Raw genomic sequence first — 20,399 nt, 5'->3', positions numbered from 1 at the left:
CCTCTTCTGCCGGCTATTGGCCAGAGGTGAGTCTGGGCCCAATCGGGGCTGCCTGTCCCCTTCAACCTCTTTACCCCCCTCCCCCCGCCTGAACTCCCTGGATTGGCCCCTGATCCTGCTGCTCCTGTCTCCGGTCCCCTTTGAGAGCACCCTTGGAGCTCTGATACACCCCCACCCATCCCAACCTCCAGCCTACCCCCCCACCCTGTGCCCTACCCCACCTACGGTCCTGCCGCTCTGGTTGAGCACTGGGACAGAGGGTGGAGCCAACAGTCCACCCTACTTCGGAGACCTCTCGGAGCAACTCCGAACAAAGGAGACCTGACTATCCACGTGGGACCACCTGTAATTTCCACCGGCTTGGTACCTGACCCCGCCTCCAGTCCTCTGCTGGAGTCCCAGGCCCCTCCCAGAGATCCGCCTATCTCTGCGGGTCCACTTGGAGTTCCTGCAGGCAAGATCCTTGACCCCCAAATCCGGGCCCTGCCAAAGAACGAGGTCTCAGCTGGAGAGCGCCAGTTTCCAGTGAGATCCCACTACCCTGCAAAACCTTCTCAAGTTCCAGCCCAGCCCTCGTCCTCTTCTCCCGGCTATTGGCCAGAGAGAAGCCTCCTAGAGAGCTTGGACCACACAGAGATACAGACATTGAATCTTTGATCCACATAAGCCCATCTGGGAAGGACCATAGAGAGAGGGAAGAGACACCACCAACACCTACAGGAAGAAACTATGGGAAGAAGGCAATACAAGAGAACACCTAACAACAGAAAGACAAACATGACACCACCAGAATCTAGGGAATCTACACCAACTAGAATGGAACACAACAACAAAGCAGAGGAAGCAGAAGGGTATGACTTAAAAATCACCATCATAAAAATGATAGAGGCCCTCAAAGAAGATATGAGAAAATCCCTTAAAGAAATAGAGGAAAAAACAAACAAAAAAGTGGAAGAAATGAACAAATTCCTTAAGGAAAGTACAGAAAGCCAAGAAAAAACAATTAACCAGGTGAAGGAAACGGTTCAAGATTTGAAAACCGAAATTGAGAAAATAAAGGCAACACAAATGGAAGGAAAGCTGGAAATTGAAAAGCTGGGCAAAAAATCGGAAACCACGGACACAAGCATAACCAATAGAATTCAAGAGATGGAAGAGAGAATCTCAGGCGCAGAAGATAAACTAGAAGAAATAGATTCATCGACCAAAGAAAACCATAAATCCAACAAATCCTTAACACACAATATCCAGGAAATGTGGGACACCATGAAAAGGCCAAACCTAAGAATAATAGGCATAGAGGAAGGTGAGGAAGCCCAGCTCAAAGGTGCTGAAAACATATTCAACAAAATCATCGAGGAAAACTTTCCAAATCTGAAGAAGGACATGCCCATGAAAGTACAAGAAGCATACCGAACCCCAAATAGGCTGGACCAAAGAAAAAAGACCCCTCGACATATAATAATCAAAACACCTAGCATACAGAATAAAGAAAAAAATATTAAGAGCAGCGAAGGAAAAAGGACAGGTAACATATAAAGGCAGACCTATCAAAATTACACCTGACTTCTCCATGGAAACCCTCAAGGCCAGAAGGTCCTGGATAGATGTTCTAAAAGTATTAAGAGAACACGGATGCCAGCCTAGGCTACTATATCCAGCAAAACTCTCAGTCAATATAGATGGAGAGAACAAGATATTCAATGACAAAACCAGATTTTCCCAATATGTATCTACAAATCCAGCCCTACAGAAAGTATTGGAAGGAAAATTCCAACCCAAGGAAGGTAACTACGCCCACAAAAATGTAGGCAACAGATAATCCAACTACACCAGAAACCTAGGGTGAAGCAGAACAAATATATTCACAATACCACTGCCAACAACAAACCTAAATCAAACAACCATCAACAATCAATGGTCCTTACTCACCCTCAACATTAATGGTCTTAACTCACCTATAAAAAGACACAGATTAACAGAATGGATACGAAGACAGAATCCATCCTTCTGCTGCATACAAGAAACACATCTTAGCTCCAAAGATAGACATTACCTCAGGGTAAAGGGTTGGGAAAAGATTTTCCAATCAAATGGAAATAAGAAGCAAGCAGGCGTAGCTATCCTAATATCTAACAAGCTAGACTTCAAACCAAAACTAGTCAAAAGAGATGATGATGGTCATTTCATATTCATCTCAGGAGAAATCCATCAACACAAAGTCTCAATTCTGAACATCTATGCCCCTAATACAAAGCCACCCACATTCGTAAAAGAAACACTACTAAAACTCAAAGCTCATATAAAACCTCACACACTTATAGTGGGAGACTTCAATACACCACTCTCAACACTAGACAGGACCACAAATCAGAAACTCAACAAAGAAACAAAAGAATTAACAGAAGTTATGTCTCAACTGGGGCTAACAGACATCTATAGAACATTCCATCCAAAGACAAAAGAATATACCTTCTTCTCTGCTCCACATGGAACCTTCTCTAAAATCGACCACATACTAGGAGACATAACAAACCTCAACAGATACAAGAGAATAGAAATAGTCCCCTGTATCTTATCGGACCACCATGCTTTAAAATTGGAATTCAACAACAATACAAATAGCAGAAAACCTGCAAACTCATGGAAACTGAACAATGTGCAATTGCACCACTCCTGGGTCAAAGAAGAAATAAAGAAAGAAATTAAAGACTTTCTAATATTCAACGAGAATGAGGATACAACATACCCGAACTTATGGGACACCTTGAAAGCAGTGCTACGAGGAAGTTCATTGCACTAAGTGCCCATATGAAGAAAAACAGAGGATAGTCACATAAATGAATTAACAGCGCAACTGAAAACCTTAGAACAGAGAGAAGCGAATTCACCCCGCAGGAGCAGACGCCAGGAAATAATCAACTTGAGGGCTGAAATCAACAAAATAGAAACCAGGAAAACAATAAAAAAATCAATGCAACAAAGAGTTGGTTTTTTGAGAAAATCAACAAGATTGATAAACCTTTATCCAAATTAACGAAAAAGCAGAGACAGAACATGCAAATTAACAAAATCAGAAATGAAATGGGGAACATAACAACAGACACAGAGGAAATCCAGACAATTTTCAGGTCATACTTCGAAAATCTGTATTCCACAAAAATTGAAAATTCAAAGGAAATGGACAAGTTTCTGGATAACTTTCACTTACCAAAATTAAATCAAGAACAGACAAACAACTTAAATAGACCTATAACCCGAAACGAAATAGAAGCAGTCATCGAAAGCCTTCCAACGAAAAAAAAGTCCAGGGCCAGATGGATTCAGTGCAGAATTCTACCAGACATTCAAGGAAGAACTAATACCACTACTCCTCAAACTGTTCCACAAGATAGAAACAGAAGGTTTATTGCCAATCTCTTTTTATGAGGCCACAATAACTTTGGTACCCAAACCTCACAAAGACACAACTAAGAAAGAAAACTACAGACCAATATCCCTGATGAACATCGATGCAAAAATACTCAATAAAATAATGGCAAACCGAATTCAAAAATACATCAGAGAAATCATCCACCATGATCAAGTAGGCTTCATACCTGGATTGCAGGGATGGTTTAACATACGAAAATCTATCAACGTGATCCACCATATAAACAAACTGAAAAAGAAAAACCATATGATTATCTCCCTAGATGCAGAAAAAAGCCTTCGATAAAATTCAACACCCTTTCATGATAAAGGTATTAGAGAGGTCAGGGATAACAGGAACATACCTAAACATAATAAGAGCAATATACAGCAAACCAACTGCCAACATCAAACTGAATGGAGAGAAACTTAAGCCAATTCCTCTAAAATCAGGAACAAGACAAGGCTGTCCTCTCTCTCCATATCTCTTCAATATCGTACTAGAAGTTCTAGCTAATGCTATAAGACAACAAAAGGAGATCAAGGGCATCCAAATTGGAAAGGAAGAAGTCAAACTGTCTCTATTTGCAGATGATATGATAGTTTACATAAGCGACCCAATAAACTCTACCAGGGAACTCCTACAGCTGATAAACACCTTCAGCAAACTAGCAGGATACAAGATAAACTCAAAAAAATCAGTAGCCCTATTTTTTTCAGACGACAAAGAGGCAGAGAAAGAAATCAGAGAAACATCACCCTTTACAATAGCCACAAGCAACATAAAGTATCTTGGTGTAACGCTTACCAAACAAGTAAAAGATCTATATAATAAGAACTTTGTGACTCTAAAGAAAGAAATTAAAGAAGATACCAGAAAATGGAAAGACCTCCCATGCTCTTGGATAGGTAGGATAAACATAGTAAAAATGGCAATCTTACCAAAAGCAATCTACAGATTCAATGCAATCCCCATTAAAATCCCACCACAATTCTTCACCGACCTTGAAAGGATAATCATTAACTTTATATGGAAAAACAAAAGACCCAGGATAGCCAAAACAACCCTATACAATAAAAGAACATCAGGAGGCATCACCATTCCTGACTTTAAGCTCTACTACAGAGCTATAGTTCTGAAAACAGCCTGGTATTGGCATAAAAATAGACAGGTAGACCAATGGAATCGAATTGAAAATCCTGATATTAATCCATGCACCTATGAACACCTGATTTTCGACAAAACAGCTAAAATGATACAATGGGGCAAAGACAGCATCTTCAACAAATGGTGCTGGCACAATTGGATGAGGGTGTGTAGAAGACTGCAGATAGACCCATGTCTGTCGCCATGCACAAAACTCAAGTCCAAATGGATCAAAGACCTCAACATCAATCCAGCCACATTGAACCTCTTAGAAGAGAAAGTAGGAGGTACCCTTGAACAAATTGGTATAGGAGACCGCTTCTTGAACATAACTCCAGGGGCACAGACACTGAAAGAAACAATTAATAAATGGGACCTCTTCAAACTTAGAAGCTTCTGTAAGGCAAAGGACACAGTCGACAAGACCAAACGGCAGCCCACTGACTGGGAAAAGATTTTCACTAATCCTATATCCGACAAAGGGCTGATCTCCAAAATATACAAAGAACTCAAGAAACTAGTCAACAAAACACCAAATAACCCTATTAAAAAATGGGGTACAGAACTGAAGAAAGAATTCTCAATGGAGGAAATCAAAAAGGCTGAAAGACACTTAAGAAAATGCTCCACATCCTTAGCTATCAGGGAAATGCAAATCAAAACAACTTTGAGATACCATCTTACCCCTGCCAGAATGGCTAAAATTAGAAACACCAGTGATGACTTATGTTGGAGAGGATGTGGAGAAAGTGGAACACTCCTCCACTGCTGGTGGGAGTGCAAACTCATACAGCCACTTTGGAGATCAGTATGGCGGTTCCTCAGGAAAATGGGAATTAGTTTACCACAGGACCCGGCAATCCCCCTCTTAGGCATATACCCAAAGGATTCACATCAATGCAACAAAGACATCTGTTCAACTATGTTCATAGCAGCACTATTTGTAATAGCAAGAACCTGGAAGCAACCTAGATGCCCTTCAATTGAAGAATGGTTAATGAAGATGTGGCACATCTACACAATGGAATACTACTCTGCAGAAAAAAATAATGGTATCTTGAAATTCGCAGGCAAGTGGATGGCACTTGAAGAAACCATCCTGAATGAGGTAACCCAGTCACAAAAAGAGGAACACAGTATGTACTCACTCATATATGGATTTTAGACCTAGATCAAATGATCACCAGCCTATAATTCACATCACCAGAGGAACTAGGATACAAGTTGTATTCTAAGAGATTCATATAAAGTCCCTCACAGAACTGGGAAGGGACAAGTCCCCCAGACCTCAGGTATAGTGGGGGAGGACAGCTAATGGAGAGAGAAGTAGGAGAAAATGAGAGGGAGGAGAGGAAGGCATGTGTGACTAGGAGGATTGAGCCTGGTTAGGAATGGAAAATAGGAAAGAGAGAGAGAGACAGAGACAGAGAGAGAGAACATAAAAGAGGGAGCCAATATTGGTTTGAAGATAAAGTTGAACACAAAGAAAGGTCGAGGGAACTACAAGACTGCTCCCAACTAACAATCTCAGCTTCCGTGGAAAGGCTATCATAAATGCCCTTCCCCGGAGAGTGAGATCAACAACTAACTTCTCCATGGAGTCCTCAACTAATGCCTGTTGAAAACAGGAGCAAACACCCATACATAAACACTGAGTCAAACTAGAACCCAGAAGCAGATGGAGAGGACAAGACCATGCGGTAGAAGTACATAGAGACAGCTTACCTGAACAAGGAGGAGCTAAGGGCCACTAGACTGATAGCTGGGAAGCCAACAGAGGTCTGACTCGGACTCCCCTGAATATGGGTCTCAGCCAGAAGGTCTGAGCAGTCTGAGAGACCTCAGACAGTGGAGCCAGGATGTATCCCTGGTGCACAAAAGGACTTTGCAAACATATCCCCCATGGAGGGATAACTGCCTTATTCTAGAGATAGGAGAGAAGCCCTAGTCCCTACTTCACAGGACCTGTCAGATCTACATGACCCCAACTGGATGGCATTCCCCTACATATTGTATTGTGGTGGGGGGTTGGGAGGGGAGGGTGTTTAGAGTGCATGGGAGAGGGTAGAGAGGGCAAAAGGGAGGGAAGGAGGGAGGGAGGGCTTGGGGGGAGGGAGGGAGGGAGGGAGAGGGAACTGGGATCGACATGTAAAATAATAATAAAAAAAAAAAAAAAAAAAAAACGCTTTGACTCCAAAATTTAAGTTGAAGAACAAGTTACTGGGGAAAAGTATTTCTATTTTTGTTTCCACAGAAAATGAAAAGATGTGGATTCCTTCCAGACTAATGTGGTTTGATCACACCAGACCGCCTGAAACAGAGTACAAGCTGATCCTACATTCCAAACAGCTGGACAAAACAGCCCTACAGACTACAGCTAGGATATCTGAATCTTCTTCGAATCCCCCAAGACAGCGCCCTTACCAGCAGGAAGTAGTTTGGAAAGAACGACGCCCAAATTCCCAAATATTGTGTATAAATGTTTGTTTTCATTTAATTGGACTTTGTTATATAAAATTAAATAAAAAATACTCTATATGCAAAAAAAAAAAAAAAAAAAAAAAAAAAAAAAAAAAAAAAAAAAAAAAAAAGAATTGACAGTTGACCTAGAATTCTATGTCCAACAAAATGTCTTACAAAGTGAAGCTGCTTGTATTCTACACATAACATAAAATGAGGCAGTTCAAAGAGAAAGGTTACCATATCAGAAATAAGAAACAAGAAACAAACACATGATTTCTGTAAGCAAATATGGTAAGAAAAAAAATCTATTCCAAACACCACTAACTGAATGGCTTTCTATTAAGTCCATCTGAGTTCAAAGACACATTCTGTCAATCAGCAGCTTGGACAGGAGTAGGACACTGAGTGCAGTAGAACACACAGTGCTGTGCCATGCTCAGCATTTTGCATCCTTGAATAGAGTGACTGAGGAGTGATCTTCTGGAAAGTCTTTCATTAACATGGCAAGTGCAAAGAGCTCCATGATAGGAATATGGTTCTTTTGTCACTATCTTTGATTTCATTACAGTGACACATTCTGATAGGTCATTTTATAGATAAGACAAAATACAAAAATACTCACTGACCGGTAGGGTCAAAAGAGGCGAGTCTTACAATAAACATTTTGGCTGGATTGGTCCTGTGAACTCTTTCAGATCAGTAGTCTCTTTCACTTTTTCACATAGCACCTCCTAGACTGTGATCTAAGCCATGTGAGCTACTTCTATGTGTGCATTTGTAGGCAAATACTTAAACTACCATATGCTTCACTTGTTTGTTTCTGAGTGTTTAGAATATATAGAGCTATGCTCTCTTTTTAAAAAGAATCTTTACATTTTCAGTCATCAGATGACCAAGAAGACTCAAAGAAAATGGCCTAGAAGAGTAACTTATATTGATTATTTGAATTAGTCATACAGAGTAATATTTGACACAATTATAAGGATAACATAAGATCTAGAAATTCTGTCAACAGTTAAAAAATAGTATAAATTAATTTTCCACAAACTACAAGGCAAAATTTATTTTATTTCTAAAATGTATGCTTTACCTATGAAGCAAATAGAATTTATACACTTAGAAGGACACATTTACTGTTTCAGGTGAAAGATTAGTCTATTGATTTCCAGATGAACTTCTGTTTTTTTTTTTTAATTCTTTGATTTATTCTCTGATTTATGACTATAAATACCAGTTACACTGGGATGCAAACCCTAAAGTTTGCAGCAATTTTAATAACACCTTTTGGGAGAACATGGTTTTCACATTGACCTGGAAAATTAAGCATTTATTTTGTATAAGTAGAAAGGAAAGCATGGGAAATTGACTCAATTTAGACGAATAAAACATTCTCCTCAGTTGGTTAGCCAGGTAAGACATAGACAATCGGCTGAATAAGAGGAAATGGGTCACTCACTAATTTGATGCGATGGCCAGGAATGGCACTGATCTCCCAGGTGCACTCTTTTCTGCTCGGATACTTGTCTGGCCAGTTGGGACTGGTGATGAGGCCACTTGGGCTGTGGATCTTCTGTTCACATTCAGCTGTGCCAATGACAATAGTGTCAGTTGGTATGGGAATCCAGTGGAGGATTAGGCCAGAAAACAAGCAGCCTATTTGCCCCCTGCTCTGCTGAAACCATCATGCCAATCACTGTTACCATTTTCATCTGCTATGGAAAATCTGTTGCTGAACATGAGCAGGCAATGTTTGTAGCTTGAATCACTGGAATTACTTGTTTGCCACAAACCACACAAGTGCCTAGATGAAAATTAACTTCTATTTTAAACTATTAGATCAGAAATGTCAGGCGTCAGTGAAGCAACGTATGTTGAAAATCAACCACGTCAACACTGGGACAAAATATGTATTTTGTCACCACAAAGAAAAGCCAATGGACTGTGTCATTTCAGCAATATCACTTAGAGATAATCAACATTATTAAAACATTCTATGTCTCATGCATTTATATCATCTCTCTCTCTCTTTCTCTCTCATAGTTAAATATATACTTGAATGCCCACACTACCATTTTAGCTGGCAATATTAATTAATCCCAATGCCATTTGGTAGAATATAGTACTAAGGTGAAAAATAAGCAAATTGCTGGTAAGTCTGAAGGGAGCTTCTGAAGTAACTCCAATAAGTGTCCCATTAAATTATTAAGATGTGTCATTATGTTTCTCAATTTAGATCAGATCACTTGATATTGGGGAGATTCTAATTTTCATAGACAATACACCTGTGTCACTGTAGGGCTTCCTTAGAGTCTATCCCATTATTGAATTGAGGTAATCCTGTTTCTGTCATGACAGTTTCCTTCCTTCCTAAACAACTTTCTCTTAGGTTACTCTATGTTCTCATAGGAAGATTTTGAATTTCAATAGTGGAATATGAGAGAGAGAGAGAGAGAGAGAGAGAGAGAGAGAGAGAGAGAGAGAGAGAGAGAGAGAAGTAGTCTGTAGCAAGAAGGTAGCTTTAAAACATCAATCATAGAGAATATACCTAGCATGAATAAGGCCCATCACTACAAAAAGATAAAGTTCTTGACTGCATCCTCACTCTATTGCCCATTTTGAACCTTGCCCTATGAACCATGGCATCTTCAGGACTTACAACTGCCCATGGAAAATCTGGATTCTCCCGGCTAAGCAGTGCAAGGTGCATACTGTACAGCACAAGGAAAGGGAAACTCAGCTCCTGTTCAGGCAACACAATGAACTACAATGGGGAGTATCTGGAAATCATTCTGGCTAACAGGAAGTTTTCTATAAAATCAGTTCCAGAAAGCTACTGTCAGGAACAGATCTGAGCATGGATTCCACACATAATCTGTAAAAGCTGTTTTCTTCTCTTTGAATTACTTTACGTGTCTACAAAATCGTTCGGCCTTTTGTCCAAGTCTTTGATTTAATAGCATACCCCATCAAGTTATAAACATCCTGTGCATAATGTGGAGAGCAAAAATCCTCATGTAACTGCTTGCATGTGATTCTGCACAATACCTTTATCTTAAAGAAAAAAAGAAAATATCCCTGATATGCGATTCTGTTGGAAAGGAAGGTCAATATGATTTTAGGTGTAATTCTATAAGGTATATGAAAACCTCCTCACAGGGCTGTGATTTTAGAGAGTTTTCCAACCTACATATACTAATGATGACAATTATAAAAATTGGCTTAATGATTTTCCTTTTGAGAGTAGCTGGCTCCAGACCAAAGTAGGAAATTCCACACCAGAGCTCCTAAGAAGAAGGAAGAACTGTATAATTGCCCCGTTTCCACTTAACTCACAGTAGCCAAATTAAAATCATTGAACAAAATCTTAGGGCCAGGAATCTAGTATGTTATTGTCATACTAGCATGCTGTCACTCCTAAACCTTTGCTTAAAACTCCAAATGTCATTGAACTTACCATTTGAGTTTTGTACTTCAGATATTTAGAGGACACATTCATATAGTGAATGTGTCACATATTCAGGGGGTGGGGATATCACACCGATGTAAACTATTTTAGAGGGGTTTATATGTAGACAGCTTAATGAAGTTTTTCTACAAAGACTTGGAACCATGTGTAGCAATTTTGTCTAGCAGGTAGCACTTTAGCAGCTTCTCTATTATATAAAGTTAAGTTCCATGTCATCTGAGTGTGAAGTGAAAAAGTTTTGGGCCATTTAATGAGGTGTCCAATAACATCCTGGGAATCTCTAAACACCTCACAGAAATCCTTAGTTGTACTTTTTTAAACTTTATATAACCAGCACCCATATCATCCACTGATATAATTGACAGCATGGAAGCCGGGCATTATCCAACCCATGTGAGATCTGAGCTGTTATCAAGAGGAGATTATTTCTTCCCATACCTTCCTTACAATCATGTTTATTCTCATGCAATACAAATCCATTCCGGCACTGACACATGTAGCTTCCCATTGTGTTGACACACTCGTGCTGACAACCACCATTGTCCTTCGAGCACTCATCCTTATCTATGAAGAAATAAAGCCCAGTTTAGGGAGAAGCTTTTAAATGAAAAGATACCAAGACAGATTGATTTACTTGTGGTGAACTCCAACAAAACATAAAATCAACTACACATTTCCTGGGTCCAACATAAAACAAATAAAAATAGATGGTGCCTTAGTTTAACTTATTCCTTGTTTAGCTTGAAGACTTGGGCTATGGGCTATGTTTCTGAAAGTACCAGTGCAGGGCATGGGCTGAGGTTCTGAGCACACCAGTGCTGGGCATGGATTAAGTGGTGAGAGTGTTGGTATTGAGTCATGTGTCAGTCTTCTCAGCTGGAGTAGAAATTTCTGGTAGGAGGAAGATGGCATTTTTCCAGCTGGCATTTAGCATCCATTACCAGTTTTTTTGGAAATAAGTTTGAAATTGTGAGTAGTCTGAATAAAGGCAAGAGGTGTAGGAAGGCTATATACAACCAAAACAGAAGCTAAAGTTTACAAGATAGGTATGGAGTACTCTTAAAAATTGCTCAGTATAACTATGGTGACTATTTGTTTTGTTTTCATTAATATATTTATAGTTAATTACTTTGGGTATTTCATAACATTCAAAGACAGAAGGAGCCATCCTTAGTCCATTTTAAGCAGAGACTAAATTTATGTAGTAGCATCTCTCCTTGCCAGTGAATTTGTGTTAGTGACCACGCCCCTTTGGGCATGGCATCACAGAAGAGAAGTGGGGTAGGCTCCCTCCCTCCCTCTCTCTCTCTCTCTCTCTCTCTCTCTCTCTCTCTCTCTCTCTCTCTCTCTTCCTCCTCCTGGTTACATGGAAGGGCAGACTGCATCATCTGGAGCAGGAACACCACAGAGGTTCTTTATTATTATCTGTGTAAGTTGTTCCTCAATAAAACACCCATTTATCAATTTATCTTGGATCTAGTGAACTCATTACTACCCCACCTTCAAATGTATGCATTTTAAGTGGAGTGATCTGGTAGATCCATTTATTTAATGACATTCCCTAAAGGGGTTTTCAGGATGTGAGAAGAAAAAACAAAGATTAGAAATGAATAGAAACTTTTAGAAATGGCCAGCACTTTCTTTACAGGGAATGAAGCCAAACTGGATTAGCAAGCAGTTCAGGCAGTGAGAGCAGCAGCTATCACAGGGTGTGACTGAGCTGTCATTTCATGCCCAGCATATCCATTTAAATCAAACTCTAGGTGGTTCCCGACACATGTGTAATGACATATCACTTAGATGTTCCTTCCACACATGACAATAAGAAAGGCACAAAGCACTGCAGTCTCATGTCAGGCTGAATCCAAAGTCTACACTCATGGCTGCTATTTCCAGAAAGAGCTAGTGAGCTTACAATAGTGTGTATGAGATTCCAGTTTTGCTGATTTCAGTCTGATCAGTAATTTTTCCAGAAGAGGTGGCTTAGGGGAAATGTATTTGTTAATAATCTGTGAGCAATTTTAAAATACTTCATTTAATATTCACATATGCATATACTATTTGCATCAGATCAACCCCCTTACCTCCCCTCTTGTTTCTCCTATGCATATATCCCATCACCATTTTTCATATCCAACTTCATTTATTCTCCTCTTTTTAAATGCCCTCTGAAGCCACTTAATACTGACAGTACGTACACACATCCCTTGGAGTATAGACAGTCTATCAGGGGCCCCATCCTTGATAAAAGCTGACTGTCTTGTCTTTCTCTAGCAGTCATCAGTTGTCAAACCCTCCCGCAAGGGGTGGGGCTTAAAGACTAGCATCATCCTCTACACTGGGACTTTGGCTTCAAGTTATACAAGTTTTGTGCATACTGTCACAGCTGCTGTGATCTCAGATGGACAACTGCCCTGTTGTATGCACAAAACAGTTTTGCTATATTTCTCCACTCCCTCTGCCTCTGACATGTCCACTCCTTCCTGGATGATCTCTGACCAATGGAGTGGGTGACACAATATAGATATCATGATACAATATAGAAATCACGAAAAGAATAAGGTTCGTGGAGTATGTGGTTATCCAAGGAAGGGAAGTTAGAATGAAGGTGATATAAGGGGGGGGGGGATAATGAATCAAGAAAGTTTAAGTGGGGTATGGGTTATAAGATGGAAAGACAGAGTAGAAGAGTGAGTATGAGAAGAGATAATTAACACTACAGACCCTTGGAAAAACATAAAAAAATTAATAGCATAGACACTTTCTAAACTATATACATGCACAAACACAAAAAACAGTTCAAATGAAATTATCCTATAATGGGAAACAATGGCTTTTCTAGACATGCACAGATTTATCAGAGAAAATCCATTAACTTACAATTTTTTCTAACTAATTTCTTATAATTACCTAGAATTGATACATGAAAATACATTAATTTCTCTAATATAGCAGTGGCAGAAATCATGGATGTTAATTTCCCTAGCAAGTTTTCTTTCATTACCTTCAATATAAAAGTACACATTTAAAAGCTATGAGTGAAAGAAACTAGAATATCTGTCATTATTTTATTAGGTATATCAGAAATAATGCTATGCATACACTATTTCACTGCATACATTAAAATTTGAATACATTTGCTAGTCTTTATTCCTGATGGATAACTTCTTCCAAGAGAACTAAATTTTTAAATTTATATTATATTTAATTTATGTTTATTTGTATTTAATTTATATTTGAATTATGCCTGAAAAATAAAAAATAACTACTAAAATTTAGTTTACTAATAAATATTAAGTTCCCTAGAAATTGTTATTATAAAGCACCTAAAATAATAGCATATATTATATTATTTATTAGAATTTCACAATTATATAACAACATCTGACATATTTTTATATTTAATTCAGAGAAATATTCCTTGAGGAAAATTTATAGCATCAGATATCATCATATCTATACCATAACACAGTCATTTGGGCACTTAAACATGGCAATTGTCATGTTTTCATAAACATTGGCTTTGCTACAGATATGTAAGACATATAGGTTTATGCCCAGATCTCCACTAATAGCCTATAATCTACAACTTTCAGATCAAAAACTCATTAAAAAACGTTGGGATATAAAAGATTCTACAAGGTACAATTGCTGCCACTTATTCATACTATCTATTGTCATACAATTATCTCCATAATGCTAATGTGAAGTTTTTCTAGTTTTCAGATAGTTCATAAAACTATCTCAACACTGGGGCTTCTGAGACAGAATGTTTTCAGATATTTGATTCCTATGATCAATTTTTTTGTTGTTGTTGTTGCACTATTTGTGAAAGTATTTCCAGGACTACGCTTTAGCAAATCTCTAAATAATGGATTTTCACATAAAATAATAAAAATAAACTTTCAATTTTATAGAATGTACAATATGTCTGTGATTTTCATACTTATTTTTTAATAAATCTATTGATACTGAACACTTCACACACTTTTATATACTATTGTAGGTACTATTATGCTTAAAACACTATGAGAAACCTAGATTATTTTTTCAATACAAATATAGAGCTATTAAAATGGACAAGCTTTCATAGTTCAAAATTCTGCAAGGTCATCAATCAGCCCTTCATTCCCCCAAATATTCATCTGCTGCCATCTCTGATTTGCACTTTATGATAGCAACTATGTCAAATACATCTTTAACTTCCTTCCTACAGCAAACATGCTACTTACCTAACATAAATATCTGGGAATTTTGGTTCACAGTAAATCTAATCATGCCTAAAAATCCAAAATATATTAAACCCAATCTGATAGATTTCTAACAATTTTCATTGAATATGAAAGAGAACATTGGCATTTTATTCTCTCTAATATTATTGGACTTCACCATGTGACAACATATTGAAGAAACAAGTGTCTTTTTCTCATGCCCAAGAGATGCTTAGTGTACCATATTATCAATGCCAAATGCCAAGGTCATGGCTGACTCTTATGTATGGTCAAGCAAACAGCTGACAGACCAAGATCAAGTAAGGAGTCAATGCACTATCACATGGAGTGGTGTAATTAACTCCTCAGATGTCTCTATTCAAAATAAATACGATAGCAGAGTTGGAGCTTTGGTTGCCTTTTGCTCTTAATTGGTATACCATTTGAAATAATAATCTTGTCTAAACTTTTTCAAAATTAACTAAAGCCATATAATTTACATATGCCATTTTTTCACCACAGGAGTGACATATATACTAATATCAGAGTTGTTTCCTGAACATGACTGCATCAAGAAATTGCTTTATAGAGAATTACTGATTGTGAATACTGCCAAGTGACATGACAGTTTGCTTACAGAGCAAACATAGTTGCATTTGCTTGATCTCTCATTGTGTGCCTTCTTACATCCATGTTGGTAGAGTAAAATAAAGGCATTTTACATGCCAATGCTACTGTTCTAACAATACCTCTCTCCAATTTACAAAGCCTTTTCTGATCAAAAGTAATATAGTGAATGTTAAATTTACTGAGAATCTATAAAGTTAATGATACTTTGGAGTCAGGATTTGTTTAATAAATCTTTAAAACAATTTTTAGATAAAACGTACATCTAAAGTAATGTAAAAGACTCTGCATCTTTTGGACAGTTGATAAAATCCATTCGTTTCATAAATTCAACTTTCTAAAATAAATATTTAGACAGAACTAATGCAGGCAGGGTTATTCCCACCTAACCACTAGATATCTTACAAACTTCAATATATACAACATTTACTAAATAGATAGGTCTGAAATGTATTCCTTTCATTAAACTCGAAAATTAAAATTACACTTTGAATAATGTAAATCTTAAATGAATGATTCAAAAATGATTTTTAAAAGGTAATTAATCTGAACAAAGGAGGGAAAAAGAACAGGGGAGAAAAGATCTCTTGCATTTTGAGTTCACTCTATCTGACTTGGAACTCAATGGAGCTTATGAACCATTAACTTCAATTACACTGAAAACTACAAGCAAATCCAAGACATTATAAACCTCATTAATTTTAAGTGGAGAAAAGGTGTTGTAAATAGACTTTAAATGAATTCAATCAAAATTAGATGGTATTAAAACATAATTGGGTTTCAATTGTGTTAAGTTGGTTGTTAGTTACATAGGCAGAATATAATTCTATGGTAAAGTTTATTACAATCTATTTTTGAAAGTTAGAAGAATAGTTGTATAAAAAGTGAGACTGAAACTGAGAAAATAAGATTTACTAGTGCATATGTATATATATATACATAGGTAAAAATTAAGGAATACTTTTGTATTTCAGCTTTTATATAAAAATGTACTTTTAATTAATTTTAAAGTCTACTCACAGTCACAAAACATAGAATGTTAGGTATTGTTATATCTCAATAAAATAATTTTAATTACATTTCCATATTACTTTCGAAAGCTATATAAAATTATATATAATATAAATTCATTTTCCATACTTACTATAATGATTTATGTATTAACAAGACAAAACATGACATTGATTTGAGCCCACTATAATAAAGAAATATAAAATGGGAGAACATTTTGTGCTCAAATGAGATCACATTTTCTGATGCAATAAATATTATTTGGAAAATCTGCCAGTTTGGGGAAGTTTGGTGTCATTATTAGCAAGCAAATGTAGGAAACAGTATGTGAAAATGTTGTAGCCCTTGTACCGATCTTTGCTATAATATTTAAACATACAAGAGCCCCTACTTGGAAACGGCATTTAATCTGGGTCTATATTATGAGTATATTATATTATTATTTACGTAATCAAGCTATTAAACCTAGCTCAGGCTTTCCACACGTGCCCCTCCCCCAACTTACAGATTGCAGCAAAGAAAAGAGAGCAGTTAAAATCATTGCACACTGAAAGACAGAAACTCATGTACATACAGCATGTGCACACTTATACCTGAGAAAAAATGTGCTTTAAAGCCCTTCTTGGATACAGTGTTGTCCGATTTGAACTCAATCCTCATGTTGTTGAAGTAGGACGTGATCACTTCAGGGACATCAGCTCCACAGAATTTGCCATGCAGTTTAGAATCAGAGGAAAGACCACTCCAGATCTCCACATAATCATATTTGCAAACCTGGACAAACATGGTTGCCATGATCACCAATTAGAGAGAACCAGATGATTGACATTTATGTTAGAGAAACCGGTCATGGTTTTAATTTGGTAGCCCTACTGGGATTAACACATAAATAAAAAGCAAATATAGCAGTAATCAACTATGAGCAGAAGATGTGAAAGTTCAAGAAGTTTACTGTGGAAACCTCCTGGAGTGGCACATGCTTGTGTAAATTTATTTGTGTGATTCATAGCATGTATCTTAAAAAAAAAAACTAAAATATGAGAAAAACTGAAATGAGCATTTATTCAAAGATGGTGTCTATGGGAAGAAGATAAGCCTAATTTTTATTTTAAAATTCAGGATGAATAGTAACTATGTTTATTGTTCCTTATTTAACACCAATGACAGAAACATAAAAGTCCATGGTACATTTTTCCTGAAATGACCACTATCAACAGAAGTCATCCTTTCCCTTTTTTTGTGAAGAAAACAAAAACAAACAAGCCAAAAACATATGTTCAATTATTTTTTTTTTATAAAACATGTACAAAGTTAAACTTATCACATGTGCTTGTGGTGGACTCATAGCCCAGAGTTGTGTTTAGACCAGTGCTGTATCACGTAAGCATGGCACTCCATACTAAACAGCACCCATTATAACTCCAATTAATTGATAGATAATTGATGTGTTGTAATACAATCCTGCCTCTAAAGCTTATTAGAAGGCTCCCATTTCTTCATTTCCTGCAAGGTTAGGTACTGTAAGTTATTCTGTAAGACTTCTATAGGATTGTAAACAAATGCTAAATCTCTTCAGTGGAATAAGCCATGGATGAGTAACAAAATGAAGTTAAGATCATCTGATTTATTTACCTAGCTAGCCTCATGAAAGTGGAAGGACCCAACTGAATGCCAAATATTCTTAAGCAATTTTATGGCCACTAACAGATGTTTCCACAGTACACTTTTCTCAAGCTCTAACATAGAATATTCTGCAGAATGCATCTTGCATGAACAACTTTATTATATAAACGTGTAATTAGCAAGGCTTAACAATGCATACGATTGAACCCTGGGGCATGATCTGTACTTTGAAATATGTCAACTCAAATCACTGGGTTGGTTTTTTTTTTTGTGTGTGTGTGTGTGTGTGTGTGTGTGTGTGTGTGTTATTAATTAGGTGCTAAATAAACAAACTGCTACTGGGAAGAATGAAGTAATTTTTCTGCACACTATGTTAGACTGTGTGACATTTGTTGAGAGAGAATTCCATTCTAAAAGAATGCTTCAGATGCTAAAGATTTGCTATTGACTTTCTTCTGGGACATCAATAGAGAGAATACAATGATGAAATTTTGATTTATTCTAATATTCTCTAAGTCAATGATTTGCTTGGGCCTTTTATTGTAAACAGTTAAGTTATCAAGCTATGAAAATACACAGAATGCTGAGACAGCTTTCCACACAGTAATACCATTTTAAGTCTAAGGACTCTGGCATATGTTAAGTTTACAGCCAGATGTTCTGTGAATAGAGGCCGCTACAATGAGGATAAGGCTTTCTAGAATACAAAGCTGCATTGTGTAAAATCACCTCTACCCCTTCCTCCTGCACACAGCTCCTTTTCTTCTGACACCATGAGTCAATTCAAAATGTCTCTCCTAACGCAACTGATAGATGTGGCAATAATTATGATAGCAGGGCTAATTCTACACACAGTCAACGTCAAGTCTCAGAGTGGGAGATAAATCTCATTTCTTAAAGTGTGGATCATATAAAAGTTTTTCTGATTGTATTATAAAATTAATGTGTTCACTTCAATATTCACCCTGATTTGAGACAATTATATTTCCTGTGGAATAAATGTATAGGAGGCTTAACAGATGCTCATCCCATCATTTTTCTTTGATAAAATATTGGAAAATAATCTAAACAAAAATAATCTAAACAAATTTACTGGTGTGTGTGTGTGTGATCTTCATGTGTGTGTATCTGCACGTGTGTATGCAAATGTGTAGGTCAGATGTCAACTTCAGTTATCATTTCTCATGAGTTGTCCATTCCTATTTATGACAGGGTATTTCATGGCACTTGAATGTTACTAATTAATCTGGGCTAAATGTCTAGTAAAAGCTGTGGTTGTCTCAGTGTTCCGAGCATTTGGGACTATAACATATACTCTCATGCCCACATGGTGCCCACGTGGCTAATAAGAACTTACACTTAAAATGTAACAAACACTTAAAAAGGGTTTTACAAACAAAAGAACAGATACAAGCAAGGTTTCTTGGTATCAGCATTTTTCTCGGTTGGGTTCTACTTTGCTAAAGACAAACAGAGATTTGCACGCGGATCCTTTAAGGGAGGTTTCCTGACTCAGCATAAGCGGAAAAAAACCGCAAGGCTTTTAAGAAACACTGCTATCAATTTATTCGTGTGTATGAGAGCTGGCAATGGCAATGACCACATCTCCAATCTGGCAATATGCTGCTGGGTTCAGCATAATCAAGGCAGTGAGCACAGCTCTCACTGCTGGCAGTAAAAGTACCCGCCACCATCTTTAATAAACTGTGGCTGACACAGTTATGACTTTCATTTTTGCAATGTTGTTTACCAGATAAAAGACGCATGGCCAGAAAAAGATAAACATTTACAGTAAAGACATATTCATATTAAGAAAAACCTCTAAAGGTTTACAGTGCGTTTTAAAATATATGTAGACATGGGAGAAAAAAAAAGAATAAAATGGATTTAAAAAGACAAAGAGGAACGGGGTGTGGTGGCACACACCTTTAATCCCAGCACTGGAGAGACAGAGGCAAGCAGATCTCTTGTGATTTCAAAGTAAACCTGGTATGCAGAGTGAATTCCAGGACGGATAAAAATTACACAGAGAAACCCTGTCTCAAAAAAATGAAAAAAATAGAAGTAAAAGAAACAGCATAATAAAAAAAAGCCACGTGAAGATGAAAAGCACAGAAAAATTATGGATGCTATATACTATTCTGTTGTCTTTAAATTGTTTGACTGCTGAGGAAATAACAACTGATAAAACAAATGCTGCTAGATCAATCCAATTTATATATTTTAAAAATGCTTTGACTTCAAAATTTAAGTTACTGGGGAAAAGGATTTCTATTTTTGTTTCCACAGAAAATGAAAAGATTTGGATTCCTTCCAGACTAATGTGGTTTGATCTAGCCAGACTGCCTGAAACAGAGTTCTTGGTGATCCAACATTCAAAACAGCTGAACAAGGCAGCGTTGCAGACTATAGCCAGGATTTCTTCATTTTCTTAGGATCC

The 20,399-nt window shown here is 37.2% G+C and overlaps 1 protein-coding gene across 1 annotated transcript in view; it reads right to left on the bottom strand.

Annotated features, from left to right (window-relative positions):
* Positions 1-20,399, bottom strand: part of Tll1 (tolloid like 1) — a 192,724-nt gene that overhangs the window by 12,281 nt on the left and 160,044 nt on the right. The window contains exons 16-18 of the mRNA XM_051181956.1: positions 16,930-17,110; positions 10,926-11,051; positions 8,478-8,605 (exon numbers count right to left, since the gene is read on the bottom strand). Of these exons, the coding sequence (XP_051037913.1) occupies positions 8,478-8,605; positions 10,926-11,051; positions 16,930-17,110 (435 nt within the window). The remainder of the gene's footprint in view (positions 1-8,477; positions 8,606-10,925; positions 11,052-16,929; positions 17,111-20,399) is intronic.

Source organism: Phodopus roborovskii, unplaced genomic scaffold, assembly GCF_943737965.1.
Source record: "Phodopus roborovskii unplaced genomic scaffold, PHOROB, whole genome shotgun sequence".
Classification (NCBI taxonomy): Eukaryota; Metazoa; Chordata; class Mammalia; order Rodentia; family Cricetidae; genus Phodopus; species Phodopus roborovskii.
The sequence above is the reverse complement of the archived record's forward strand: the minus strand, read 5'-3'. Positions and strand labels throughout refer to the sequence as shown.